The sequence below is a fragment of the Cebus imitator genome, unplaced genomic scaffold (genome assembly GCF_001604975.1).
Source record: "Cebus imitator isolate Cc_AM_T3 unplaced genomic scaffold, Cebus_imitator-1.0 Scaffold460, whole genome shotgun sequence".
Lineage (NCBI taxonomy): Eukaryota > Metazoa > Chordata > Mammalia > Primates > Cebidae > Cebus > Cebus imitator.
The window spans coordinates 941,889-956,712 of record NW_016107775.1 but is presented as its reverse complement, the minus strand read 5'-3'; the positions used below and the strand labels follow the sequence as shown (position 1 = coordinate 956,712).

Sequence of the window (14,824 nt, the reverse complement as noted above, 5' to 3'; positions counted from 1 at the left end):
TTTGGAAGAATGCCTGTGGTGATGGAACAAAAAAGGCCATATAGGGGGGTGAGGGAAGCTTTTCTTACCAAGTTCATGAGCTGAGTTTTGGAGCATGATTAAGCAAAAGTTAGTTGGCTTGGTAGAGAAACATGAGCCAGGCATTCAGGTGGAGGAACAGAAGTGTGCAACAGTATGGTGAACATAATGGGGTGTGTCTGATTTCAGAATGATAAGAAATAGTCTTTGGGGAGAACAGAAATGAAGGAGACTAAACAGAAAGATGATAAATTATCCATGAATATGTATTGGTTCCTACGTATTCAAAGTGTGCTAAGTTTGTGTAGCCATTACTTGTAAGGTTCTATAAGTTACCTGTCTAGGGGTTGGTTTGTACTGTAGTCCAGTATGTACATCTAGAACAATTCTTTCCCAGAACTGAGCCCACGAAGGGCTTTCAACAGTTCACTTCTGACTCGGGCAGCTCAAGCAATCAGAAAGAACTGAGGCTCTGGTAGAGAACAACTCTGAGGATGAACAGGGTAATGCCTCTAAAGTGGAATGTGGTATCCCTTCATTGTTAAATGGTTGCATACTTCACAGTCACCTCTGGAAAGGTGTCCTCACAGGTAGCTAAAAGTAGTTAATTTCCCTGTGTTTTGATTTACAGATGATTTCTAGGTGGACTCGGGGAAAATAAAGATACTCATAAAAATATTGCTTCATTGGCATTTGGAGATGTTGTATTGGAAGTGTGTTCCTAATCACCAGAATCCTCTCTAGATGATTCAGATAGGAAACTGGGTTATAGACCTTATGCCAGTAATATCTCTAGCAGCTCCAATACATTTTGTCAACTTCCTGTTTGTTTTTTCTCTTAAGTTTCTTTCCTTGCTCTTGGCCACCTTTACCTTTTTTAAAAAAAAAGAGTCTTACTATGATGCCCAGGCTGAGTGTAGTGGCGCAGTCCTGGCTGACTGTAACTTCTGCCTCCTGGGTTCAAGTGATTCTCCTGCCTCGACCTTCCAAGTAGCTAGGATTACAGGCATGTGCCACCATGCCTGGCTAATTTTTTGTGTTTTTAGTAGAGANGGTTCAAGTGATTCTCCTGCCTCGACCTTCCAAGTAGCTAGGATTACAGGCATGTGCCACCATGCCTGGCTAATTTTTTGTGTTTTTAGTAGAGACGGGTGGGGGGGGCAGTTCGCTATGTTGGCCAGGCTGGTCTCAAATGCCTGACTACAAGTGATCTCTCAGCCTCAGCCTCTCAAAGTGCTGGGATTACAGGTGTGAGCCACCACCACACCAGGCCCTACTCCCTTTTTTACTTTTATCTTCTCTATAGTTCATCTTTTTTTTTTTTTTTTCTTCTGTGCCAGAGGCAGAACAGTGCCACTTAGGGTTAAGAAATTGTAACTCCCTTTGGCTTTGTCACACTTCATATTCAGAGTTAATGTTTTATTTTGTTTTTGTGGAGACCAAGTCTCGCTCTGTCACTCAGGCTGGAGGGCAGTGGTGTGATCTTGCCTTGCTGCATCCTCTGCCTCCCAGGTTCAAGTGATTCTCCTGCTTTAGCCTCCTGAGTAGCTGGAATTGCAGGCACCCACCACCACACTTGACTAATTTTTATTTTTTTAGTAGATACGAGATTTCATCATGTTGACTAGGCTGGTTTTGAACTCTTGACCTCAAGTGATCTACCCACCTCAGGTGATCCACCTGCCTCGGCCTCCCAAAGTGCAGGGATTATAGGTGTGAGCCACTGCACCTGGCCATGTATTTTAAAGTTCTCGTAAGTTCCAAAGTTGTATTATTATTGTTATTTTTTGTCTTGTACTGAAGGAAGATGAAAGTCATTTTCCTAAAAGGATTTTTATAGAAATAGATGTTGGCAATTTACTCAAAAGATAATATAGGAAAATCTTATTTAACAGGTTTGATGGGACTAGCCTTCTTAACTGAATAAGGTACTTTACATAATGGGGTATATCTATATGTTTTAAGATTTGTGCATATAAAGAAGATCTGTGTACTTTGTAAACAACTAGTTGGGGTGGGAAGGAGATTGCTTTGTTAAAAGTTGGTTTCCTGGTTCTAAAGCTTTGCTGCTAGAGATAGTAAATAAATGTTGCACAGTTTTGCTGTGTTTATCTCACCTGCTTTATCTGTATTTGGATATAAAATTCTTGAGGAAAAACCATTGCTTTTCAAAGTGTTATTTGGGATATGGTTTGAATTATAAGTTGAGTAGAAGGGGCTTCTGGTAAACAGAATTTTTGCAGAGTGCAAACTTCAGACCAAACAATGGATTGAAGTTTTAGGATTGGCGGTCGTCATAAGCAGACTTTGAAATTGAGTTTCTGTGAAGTAATCCATTTGTTGCAGGAATTCTATTCAAACCAAATGCACTAGTCAGATACTTTGATGATGTGCAAAGTTAATTCTTTTGCAGCTGGTTGTTCCTTTGAGTTTTCTTTAAACTTGGAGTCCCTTACATAGAAGGTAGAGACTATGAAAGAAATAATTTCCAGTTAGTGCTCCTCTGTGTAATCCGTGCCAACTGATATTGGGGAAGATATTATGACCATAAATAAACCTCTGCCTTGGATTGTTTTGTGTATATCCCCTCACCTTATTCTTTACCTTCCTCCCTCCTACAAATTGTATCTTTTCTTATTACTGGCTTTTTCAGTAACTAGAATATGCCTATGGTGAGTCAGATAGGAAACTGGCTTGTTGTGTTCACTTCATGGGGTAGCAAGTGTTCTTGTAGAGTGCTTTCTCCCCAGGTTATATCACTGTGTGTGTGGAGATGCAGCAAAATTATTCATTTCACAGAGAGGCCTAGTGATTTAATATTGATAATATATTCATTTTCCATTAAAGTAATTTTGTAGAAAATATAAACTGGAAGCTTTTTGGTCCATCAAGAACTAAAGTGCTTTTTAGAAATTAGTAATCACGATTTACAAATATAAGTCATTTGTTTAGCGTTAAGCTGCAAAGTAGTACAATGCTAAGAACCATTGTAAAATAATTTGTTCTATGAAGCCCTGCTTTTCGTTCTTTTTTCTTTTTTTTAAGCCTTTATTTTGGGTTCATGGGTACATGTACAGGTTTGTTTGGTTTTATAGGTATACTTGTGTCTCGGGGGTTTGGGGTACAGATTATTTTGTCACCTAGGTACTAAGCATGGTAACCGATAGTTATTGTTTTTCTGGTCTTCTCCCTTCCCCCACCCTTCTCCCTTAAGTAGGCCCAGTGTCTGCTATTCCCCTATTTGTGCCCATTGGTGCTCATTATTTAGTGCCCACTTATAAATGAGAACATGCATATTTGGTTTTCTGTTCCTGTGTTAGTTCACTAAGCCCTCCAGCTCCATCCATGTTCCTGCAGAGGACATGATCTCATTCTTTTTTGGCCATATGGTAGTCCATGGTGTATATGTACTATATTTTCTTTACCTAGTCCTGCTTTTTAATATTGTGTTCTAGAAATTGCTTTGCAAAAGCAAAATCACTACATTAATTCTGCATTTCCTTTGATTTGATCTTTGCAAACATTTCTACGTACTGATTTAGGTAGTTATCACAGGAAGAAGTTACTCAGAGGCTCAGCTTTATGGTGAGTGATGTGTGAAGAATAAAGTAAAAGATCTGCCTGAATTTACTATTTGTAAAAAATATATTCATGGGTCTTTTAAGAAAAGTGTTTAATAAATAGTTCAGAGTCATTTTTGCCTGGCATTGAGCTCTCTAAACCGTATGACATTTTCAGGATCGAGAGAGAATTGTTCAAGAAATAGGCATTTGTAGATAAATTTTAAAAGAAAGTTCGCCTGTGAAGTCATGTGCATTCCTCTGAAGGTCCTCAAGTAGAAATTTAGCTTCTACTAAAAATTTATTTTGGTGTTTAATTAGCTTCCTCTTGAGCAAATTAGTTAAACTCAACTAAGAGAACTTATCTTTGTGACTGGAAAAACTAAGAATCCTACTTTCTGTATTTACATTCCAAACAAGAATAGAGGAAGGTCAGGTCTAAGTGAGCTGAATAAGCATGTATTTTTGAGTTTCAGCTTTCAATTTGACTGAGTGTACTTTCGTCAGTAGTTTAAATACATTTTAAAATACAAAATCAAACGTGCTTTTAGGAAAACCATATACGTAAGTAAAGAAAAATAATACAAGTTTGCGTTTTAGCTAAATGTTTTTTGCTTTAAAATGATAATGCTATTTGGCTTGAAATTTGTGTAAAAATATTTTCCCATAGCCATTAAGCTTGTTGAACTGAAAGTGACTTTCTTTAATTCTTGATTAATATGTTTCTATTGGGTTTGAAAAATAAGGTAACTCAGTCATTAAACATCTAGAGACAAAAATCTGAGAAGTTACATACAATTTACTAATAGATTATGTTTCTTCTAGATGCAGCATTTCTGCCTATATTTGTGTAGGATGGATATTAAACATATTTTTATAAGGTAAAATTAGTGATTTAAACCAAATCTATTATATTCCCAAACAAAAGATTGAGATTCTTAACATTTTTGTCTTTATATAATCTTTTTCATTAACAATTAAAATTTGTTAATTTTATTACATATGCTGATTGTAGAAAAATTAGAGAATAGATATAGAAAAGGAGAAAACAGTCTAGACAGAAGTAACCACTATTTAACATTTTGGTTTGCATAGCCTTCTAGATTTTACTTATATATATTTACAGGATCATTTTTACTTAAAAAATAGGAGTGTTGCTTGGCACAGTGGTTCATGCCTATAATTCTAGCACTTTGGGAGGACTTGGTGGGAGGATTGCTTGAGGCCAGGAGTTCAACAGCTTGGGAATACTGCAAGACTCTGTCTTCATGGGGAAAAAAACCCAAAAAACCAGCTGGGCTTGTTGCTACATGCCTGTAGGCCCAGCTACTCAGGAAGCAGAAGTGGGAGAATCACTTAAGTGAGCCCAGGAGGTTGAGGCTGCAGTGAGCTGTGGTCATACCATTGCTCTCTAGCCTGGGTGAAAAAGCAAGATCCTGTCAGAAAAAAATTATTTAATCTATCTAATAGATCTATCAATTAGTATATGTATACACACACACACACACACACACACACACACACACAATATATATATATGTAGCCTATATATAGAAGTACTAATAGGGAAGAGATATTGAAATGTAAAGTTTAACATGATCATTTCATTGATGATGGAGTTTTGTGTCAGGTTGTCATTTCTAGACTTGGACTTTCTGCTATAACTCTACCTGGATACACATAAAAGATAAGCATTGTTGTTCTCTAGAATTGTTGCTTTACCTGTATATGCTTAACTTTCATGGATATGTGTCCTCAGGTCTAACCAGTATCCTGAATATGACTGTCATTTCCAGGTACAACCGAAATTTGTTCTGTGAATGTTTTACCTGATATAAACAAATATATTCAAGAATGTAAGAATTTCATAATGACTGAACCAGAATCTGTCTAAGCTTCTTCTGGCTTTACATCCTCCTTAATTCTGTGCAATTCTGGGTATGGAAGAAAACTGCTGATGCAAAGATTGATCTAAAGTATTGACAAACAGAGGACCCCCAATTTCCCCAATATTTTTCCTAAGGTTTTCCTATGCCTCTTCCCAACACTGATTGGCTAGCATTTGATAACTTATTCACTGTCGGTATGGACTCTTTAATATTAGGTGTTTTATTTGAAGACATTATTCCAGGTGACCATAGGAAGTTCTTCAAGGAGGATAGCTGCTTTTATTCACAGTGAAACTTAAAAGCCCATTATTTTTGCCATGGATTCAGAGCCAATTGAATTCTAGCTTGAGAAGTCAATTCAAGCCATGTCTGAAAGCCTGACCTTTCTTTTTGTTGTTGTTTTTGAGATGGAGTCTCTGTGTATTGCTGAGGCTGAAGTGCAGTGGTGTGAGTTCAGCTCTCTGCAACCTCTGCCTCCTGGATTCAAGCTATTCTGCCTCATCCTCCTGAGTAGCTGGGGATGCAGGTGCACACCACCACGCTCAAGCTAATTTTTGTATTTTTAGTAGATTTTAGTAGAAGGCAACATGGTTTTGCCATATTGGCCAGACTGGTCTCCTGACCTCATGATCCACCCACCTCAGCCTCCCAAAGTGCTGGGATTACAGGCATGAGCCGCCATGCCTGGGAAAGCTTGACCTTTCTTAGAAAAGCTCCAAAGACCTAAGTGATAACTCAAGTTATAGGCTTTATGGGAGATAACAAATCCAGCCTAAGAAAAGCAGTTCTGGAATTTTATATTTTCACATTAAATTACACTTCAGCATCGTGGCATTAGGGGAATGGTAGAAATTCTTGGTGCTAAGAATTGAGTGGCCCCTTTAACCAGCAACCTTTATCCCTAAACCCAAGATTTGTAATGGAAAAATATTGTATGGACTGGGCACTGAGACTGGTGGATCACTCAAGGTCAGAGTTTGAGACCAGCCTGGCCAACATGGCGAAACCCCATCTCTACTAAAAATACAAAAATTAGCTGGGTGTAGTGGTGCACACTTGTAATCCCAGCAACTCGGGAGACTGAGGCAGGACAATTGCTTGAATCTGGAAGGCAAAGGTTGTAGTCAGCTGAGATCACACCACCACACTCTAGCCTGGGTGACAGAGCGAGACTCTATCTCAAAAAAAAAAAAGAAAAATTTTATATGACTAATAGAGTCTGCCTCGTATACCTAATGTTTTCCCAGTTTAAAACATCTTTCTTTAATATGTCTGTTTTTTCAGTTTTAAAGTGCTAGCTTCAAAATTGGCAAAGATTTAAGAGTTGAAACCCTTGCTTTCTTTGCTACTGTTCCTTTTCCTCTCTTCCTAGCAGATTTCTTCCAAATCTGCTTTCAATGTTGGTAGCTAGAGTTCCTTTTTTACTTCCTTTTTAAGAATAAAATAGAAGTGGGCATGGTTGCATGTACCTATAATCCCAGCTACTTTCTAGGATGAGGTGGGAGGATTGCTTGAGCCCAGCATTTGAGTCCAGCCAGAGGACCCTGGCTCTAAAGAAGGAAAAAAAAGGGAGAAACTTTCTCGTCAGTTGGAAGAAGACAGCGCAGAGTCAATTCTAAGATGTCTTTGTTTTCAGGATTAGGGCTTGTGGGTTTTTTTAGCCCTTCAGTGTTATGAAAGAGAATAAATAGGTCGGCAAAATTAGCAGGGAATAAGAGAGGCAGTTCATTGAGACATAACCATATACAAGATGAGTGTCCTTTATCCGAAATGCTTGGGAACAGAAGTTTTTGGATTTTAGATATTTTTGGATTTTGGAATATTTACATTAAAGCTGTTGGTTGAACATTGCTGATACGAAAATCTGAAATCTGAAATGCTCCAAGGAATGTTCCCTTTGAGCTTCATACAGGCACTCAAAAAGTTATGGATTTTGGAGCAATTTTTTAGATTTTTGGATTAGGGAAGCTCAACTTGTAGTTAAATAAAATATGTAGGTTACTACTAGCTATATAAGAAAAATAATTGTAGTAAATAACGACAGGTTTTACTTGACCTCCATAAGGTGATGGTAAGGCTACAGCTTAATTTTAGAGTAAAGTTGAAGAGATCCAAATGAATGTTTAAATCGCTAAACAACTTATCTTCCTAGTGTTGTGAGTGTTTTGATAGCATGTGAGCATAATTCGAAGGGAGTAAAGTTTTAAGAACATACTTAATGTTGGCTAGTGGATTACTGAAATTTTTTCCTACTGGAGATGTAATTGCCATGTTTCTGAATTTAATTTTCATTGACCTTTGCATCAAGAGTATATGGAAAGGTCAATGAGAAATATTGCATCAGAATCATTAAGTATGCTTTAAAGTAAACATGAAGAAGAATAAATATTATGTAATTTCCTGAATGACTGTAACTTCAAAAGTGATTTTAAATGGTGGTTTTATTATGGCCTAGGAGAAAATAAAATAATAGTAGAAACATCAATTCAGGGGTAGTTCTTCCTGAGTTAGGATTACCTAAATTTATCCAAAACATAGCCTTCTTCCTGTCCCTAGAATATTCACATTGTTGTTGTGACACAGGAATTACAGAGGGACCAAAAAATCCCTTGATTTCCTATCCTCACACTCACATGGCTGCATAAGTGACTTAATGTTTCAGTAGGAAATAATTTTGTTTGGTGTAAGGGTAGCAACTTAAAATAGCTTGATTAGTTTTCTACAGCTTCTAGTCTCCAGACAAATTTAGGCATAACATATATTTTCTATTTAGGATGTTACCCCTTCTTTTAACCTTGTAGGAGAATTGTCATTACTGTCACTTTTGTTTGTTTGTTTTTGTTTTTTTTTTTTTTTGAGACGGAGTTTCACTCTTGTTACCCAGGCTGGAATGCAATGGCGCGATCTCAGCTCACCGCAACCTCCGCCTCCTGGGTTCAGGCAATTCTCCTGCCTCAGCCTCCTGAGTAGCTGGGATTACAGGCACGCGCCGCCATGCCCAGCTAATTTTTTGTATTTTTAGTAGAGACGGGGTTTCACCGTGTTGACCAGGATGGTCTCGATCTCCTGACCTCGTGATCCACCCGCCTCGGCCTCCCAGAGTGCTGGGATTACAGGCTTGAGCCACCCGCTCGGCCTTGTTTTTGTTTTTGATAGGTAAACTGTAATTTATTTATACCTTGTCCACTTTGCCTGTTTGTTAATGTGACCTTAGTTTACCAGGACTTTCAAGCATGACTTTTGTTAAAGTTTAAAACCTAAAAAGTATTATCTGTGTCAAGAAAGTTAACACACACTATTCCCATTTAAAAATTTTACTAACATCTTTAAAATTTGTATTTATGATCTACACTAAATTTCCTTCTCAAGGTAGTACCTACATTTTGTTGTTTTTGCAAGGAGTAAATTTAATCTCTTCAACTTTACTCTAAAATTAAGCTGTAGCCTTACCATCACCTTATGGAGGTCAAGTAAAACCTGTCGTTATTTACTACAATTATTTTTCTTATATAGCTATTAGTAGCCTTTCCCTCCCCGTTTTTTTTTAGAAGACAGGGTCTCACTTTGTTGTCACCCAGGATGGAGTGCTAGCTGGATCATAGCTCATTGCAGCCTCGAACTCAAGTAGCTGAGACTATAGGCATATGCCACCACACCCAGCTAAGCTTTTACTTTTTTTGTAGAGATGAGGTCTTGCATTGTTAGCCAGGCTGGTCTCCAACTCCTAGACTCAAGCGATCCTGCCTTAGCTCCCAAAGTGCTGGGATTACAAATGTGAGCCACTATGCTCCACTATTAATTTGCTTTTAAGACAGATTTACTTGTACTAAGGGATCAAAGTTTAGAAAAATAACTTTATGTGACTGCTGTTTCTAAGGACTTGCATTGCCCTGTAACTTGTAGAAAGATATTTTGAAGCTAGTAGAATGTCACCTACTACCTGGGTGCCAGACTGTATGCTGCCCAAGTAGTCAGAAAGTGAGCTGGGGTTACTTCTACCCAAAGTGGTCCTATAAACATTCCCTACTGCAAAGGTGTAGCCTGATACTGAAAATACCAATTTGGCCTTTTTATATATGCTTCCTTCAGTATGACATCTGTCTTACATCTAGAAGTCATGCCTGCTGTTTGACTTGGCTAATGTACCACTATCCTACTTTAGATAAAAATTGGGTTGTACATATGTGATTGATTTAGCCAAAGAGTGATGTTTTATTTGTAACAAATCATCATGGTAGGAAAAAACAGGGAAGGCCGGTCATAGTGGCTCACGCTTGTAATCCCAGCACTTTGGGAGGCTGAAGCAGGTGGATCACCTGAGGTCAGGAGTTTGAGACCAGCCTGACCAACATGGAGAAACCCCATCTCTACTAAAAATACAAAAATTAGGTGGATGGTGGCATGCACCTGTAATCTCAGCTACTCAGAGGATGAGGCAGGAGAATCATTTGAACTCAGGAGATGGAGGCTGCAGTTAGCCAAGATTGTGCCACTATACTCCAGCCTGGGCCACAAAGCAAGACTCCACCTAAAACAAAAAAACAAAAAAACCCAGAGAAGATCTATTATTTTTATTTTCTTAAAATAGACTTTTTAAAAAGAGCAGTTTTAAGTTCACCACAAAATTGAGCAGTTGGCATTATTTATGTGGGTCTGTTTCTGGACTATTTGTCCTTTCTTTTGATAGTACCGCACAGTCTTGATTACTGTAGCTTTATAGTAAGTTTTGAAGTCAGATTGTGTCAGTCCTATGACTTTGCTCTCCTTCAGTACTGAGTTGGCTAATAGGAATTTTTTGCCTTACCATATATACTTCAGAATGTGTTTGTTGTTATCCACAAAATCTGTTAGTCTTTTGATTGTGATTGTATTGAATGTATAGATCAAGTTAGGAGAATTGACATCTTGACAATAGTGAGTCTCCTGTCCATAAACATGAAGAATCTCTCTACTTCTTGAGAAGTTATTTGATACAAAATCAACTAAAAAAGTCAGTATCATTTCTGTATACCAATTGCAGTCAAACTGAAAACCAAATGGAGACTACAACCCTATTTACAACAGCCACACAAAAAAATTGAATACCTAGCATTACATCTAACCAAGGTGTGGAAGATCTCTATGAGGAAAACTACAAAACCACTGATGAAAGAAATCATAAATGACAAACAAATGGAAAAAAATTCTATGCCTATGGGTGGGAAGACCCAATATCATTGAAATGGCCATTCTGCCCAAAGCATCCTATAGGTTTAACACTGTTCATATGAAACTACCAATGTTGTTTTTCACAGAAGTAGAAAAAAACTATTCTAAAAGTTATATGTAATCAAAAAGCCTGAATAGTTAAGACATTCCTAAGCAAAAAGAACAAAGCCAGAGACATCGCATTACCTAATGTCAAATTATACTACAGGGCTACAGTAACCAAAACAGCATGGCACCAATATAAAAATAGGCATACGGGCCAATGGAATAAATTAGGGAACCCAGGAATAAAGTGGCACAGGCACAACCAGCTCAGCAACTCATCTTCAACAAACTCGACAAAAATAAACAATTGAGAAAGGATGTTCTATTCAATAAATGATGCCGGGAAACTGGCTAACTACATACAGAAGTGTAAAATTGTACCTCTCACCATGTATAAAAATTAACTCAAGAGGATTAAATACTTAAATGATAGATCTGAAACTATAAAAATTCTAGAAGAAAACTTAGGAAATACTCTTCTAGACGTTGGCCTAGGCAAAGAGTTTATGATGCAGACCCCAAAAGCAAATAGAACAAAATCAAAAATAGAAAAATGGTACTTAATTAAATGAAAGAGCTTCTACACAGCTAAGGAAACCATCAACAGAGCTATCAGACAACCTACAGAATGGGAGAAAATATTTGCAAAGTATGCACCTGACAAAGGACTAATACCCAGAATCTGTAAGGAACTTACATGAATCAACAACAACAAAAACTAAACAGTTTAATTAAAAAGTGGGCCAAGGCCATGAACAGACACTTCTCAAAAGAGACAGCATACAAGCAGCCAACAAACGTGAAAAAAATGCTCAACATGACTAATCATCAGAGAGATGCAAATCAAAACCACAATGAGATACCATCTCACATGAGTCAAAATGGCTGTTTCTATATGAAAAAGTAACAGATGCTGGCAAGGTTGTAGAGAAAAGGAAACATTGATACACTGTTGGTAGAAATGCAAATTAGTTCATCTCCTGTGGAAAGCAGTTCAGAGATTTCTCAGAAAACAAAAACAGAACTACGATTCCACCCAGCAGTCCAATTACTGGGTATGTATCCAAAGGAAAATGCTGGGCATAGTGGCTCACACCTGTAATCCCAGCATTTTGAGAAACGGAGGCAGGAGGATCACTTGGGCCTAGGAGTTTAAGACCAGTTTAAGCAACATACCAGGCTTTCATCTCTACAAATTAAGTTACCCAGGTGTGGTGGTGTGCACTTGTAGTCCCAGCTACTCAGGAGGCTGAGATGGGAGGATTTCTTGAGCCTCAGGTCAAGCCTACAGTGAGTTGTGATTATGCCACAGCCCTTCAGGCTGAGTGTTGAAGTGAGACCCTATCTCAAAAATAAGTAAGAAATTCCACCAGAAAGACACATGTACTTGTATGTTCATAGCAGCACTATTCACAATAGCAAAGACATGGAATCTACCTGTGTGCCCATCATCACTGGTTGGATAAAGAAAATGTGGTACATGTACACTGCAGAATATTACATAGCCATAATAAAGAATGAAAGTCTGCAAAGGTGCAGCAACATGGATGCAACTGGAAGCTGCTACCCTAAGCAAACTAATGCAGAAACAGAACAAGTATCACATGTTCTCATTTATAAGTGGGAGCTAAATCTTGGGTTCATTTTGGAGAGTAAGTTGGGAACAATAAACACTGGGACGCCAAAAGGAGAGAGAGAAGGTGAAGGGACAAGGCCTGAAAAACTTCCTGTTGGATACTGTGTTCACTCTTCGGGTAATGGGATCAGTAGAAGTCCAGACTTTGGCACCATGCAGTGTACCCTTGTAATTAACCTACACATGTACTCTTGAATATAAAATTAAAATAAAACAAGGTTTTTTTAGTGCTTTCATCAGTTTTGTAGTTTTCTGCATACAGATATAACATATTTTGTTATATTTATACCTAAGTATTTCATTTGGTGGGGAGTACCAAGGTAAGTGGTAGTTTTTTAACTTCAAATTCCACTTGTTCATGGCTGACATATAGGAAATCAATTGACATTAACCTTGTATCCTGCAACCTTGCTATAATTGCTTATTAGTTGCAGGAATGGTTTTGTTAATTATATTGGATTTTGTACGTGGATGCAAACAAAGAGTTTTATTTCTTCCTTCCCAATCTGTATGCCTTTTATTTCTTTTTCTCATCTTACTTCATTAGCTAGGAATTCTAGTACAATGCTGGGAGCGGCAAGAGGGATATCCTTGCCTTGTTCGTTATCTTAGCGTGAAGACTTTGTTTCTCATCAAGTGTGTTGTTAGCTGTAGGTTTTTTGTAGATGGTCTTTATAAAGTAGAGAAAGCTCCCTTTTATTCTTACTTTTCTGAGAGTTTTTCTCATGAATGGGGGCTGGATTTTGTTAAATGCTTTTTCTGCATCTGTTAATATGGGATCATATGTGAGGGCCCCTGGAGTTTTAAATTCTCAGGCTTGTCCATGCCAAGCATCCATTAGTTTAGTTTCCTATGGAGGTTCCTGTTAGAAGGTTTCTGCTTTAGTAAGTTGATGTTCTTTATTTACCTCTCTCTCTCCAATTTTGGGGGTTAGCACTTCACCTGATGACCCTACTTCTCTGACAGATGTAAGAGTTTATTCTTCAACTGTTTTTTTTTTTGAGACGGAGTTTCACTCTTGTTACCCAGGCTGGAGTGCAATGGCGCGATCTCGGCTCACCGCAACCTCCGCCTCCTGGGTTCAGGCAATTCTCCTGCCTCAGCCTCCTGAGTAGCTGGGACTACAGGCACGCGCCACCATGCCCAGCTAATTTTTTATAGTTTTTAGTAGAGACGGGGTTTCACCATGTTGACCACGATGGTCTTGATCTCTTGACCTTGTGATCCACCCGCCTCGGCCTCCCAAAGTGCTGGGATTACAGGCTTGAGCCACCGCGCCCGGCCTATTCTTCAACTTTTAAGGGAATAAAGATGATAAATGTCCTAGAAGCTCATTTGTCTAACTTCTTGAAAACCAAAGATCCTGGTGGATAATTGACAGACCTACAAAACACCACATAAAACACAATACACAAAATAGGTTCTTACAAATATAACTCAAGTAAATGGTTCTTTAGTATAGTAGCTGTTTGATGAATGTGTGTTATCCAAATGCTAATTTTGTTAATTAAAGAATGAAAATTATTTTTCCCTTATAGAAGAATGTTAAACGTAAAGACCATATTGATCATCAGAAGGATAAAGTTGCCTTAACTCTGGCTCGTCTAGCCCGCCATGTTGAAGTGGAGAAACAGCAGAAAGAAGAGAAGAATAGAGCATTCAGAGTATGTGGCTATTTTAACTGGTATTTTATTAAATTAAAGAATTATTTATAATAAAGTTGGTAAAGAGAAACCTTTAATCAAAAAAGGTGTGGTTTAATCAAAGCTCATGATGTACGCTAGATAGCTCATGAATTTAGTAGTAATTCCTAGTAGCTTTTTACATCTGTTTTTAGTTGTTGGATTCTTAACCTATCTGTATATAGGAAAAGAGGAAAAAATATAATTAACTGAGTTGGACTTCATTTTTGATAATTAAAAGTCATGGATTTCTCAAAGCAGATGAGCAATTAACAGGTTTCTGGTTATTTTATCATAAGAGTGAAAAAGGGTTTATCAGGGCTTTTATAGATACCAGCTGTTGAAAGATTATTTTCTCCCAGATAAAGCCAGACTGCTTTCTCAAACTTTAGCTAATCTTTCCAATTTAAATCCATTACTAAAAGGAAAAAATTTGAAGCATGTTTGTAGAAGAGCTGCTATGTGGTAAATGAAGCCATTTTAGAATGTTGTATGATGTAAATTTTTTCCTTGATTTGCTTTAGAAGGCCCCAAATGAAATTACTTAAAGAATTCCCTCAGTACTGACAAATGTCTTTTAGGAGTAGAATGTTGATACATTGGGTAAAACAACTCCATACTTAAAGTAAAAAAATGGAAATTTAAATCATGTCTCTGGCCAGCAGCTATTTAGATTTCAGCAGATCACTTAGTTTTAGATTTAGGGTTTTATTCTGTGAATGGACAGTTCAGAGATGATCTCCCAGGTCAGAATAAACACTATGATTTTATAATTTTAGCATGCAT

General features: G+C 37.7%; 1 protein-coding gene across 2 annotated transcripts in view; it reads left to right on the top strand.

Annotated features, from left to right (window-relative positions):
- Window positions 1-14,824, top strand: part of ZNF451 (zinc finger protein 451) — an 83,137-nt gene that overhangs the window by 20,667 nt on the left and 47,646 nt on the right. For both annotated transcript variants that reach the window (XM_017512009.2, XM_017512010.2), the window contains one exon: window positions 13,895-14,020. In XM_017512009.2, coding sequence (XP_017367498.1) covers window positions 13,895-14,020 — 126 coding nt within the window. The remainder of the gene's footprint in view (window positions 1-13,894; window positions 14,021-14,824) is intronic.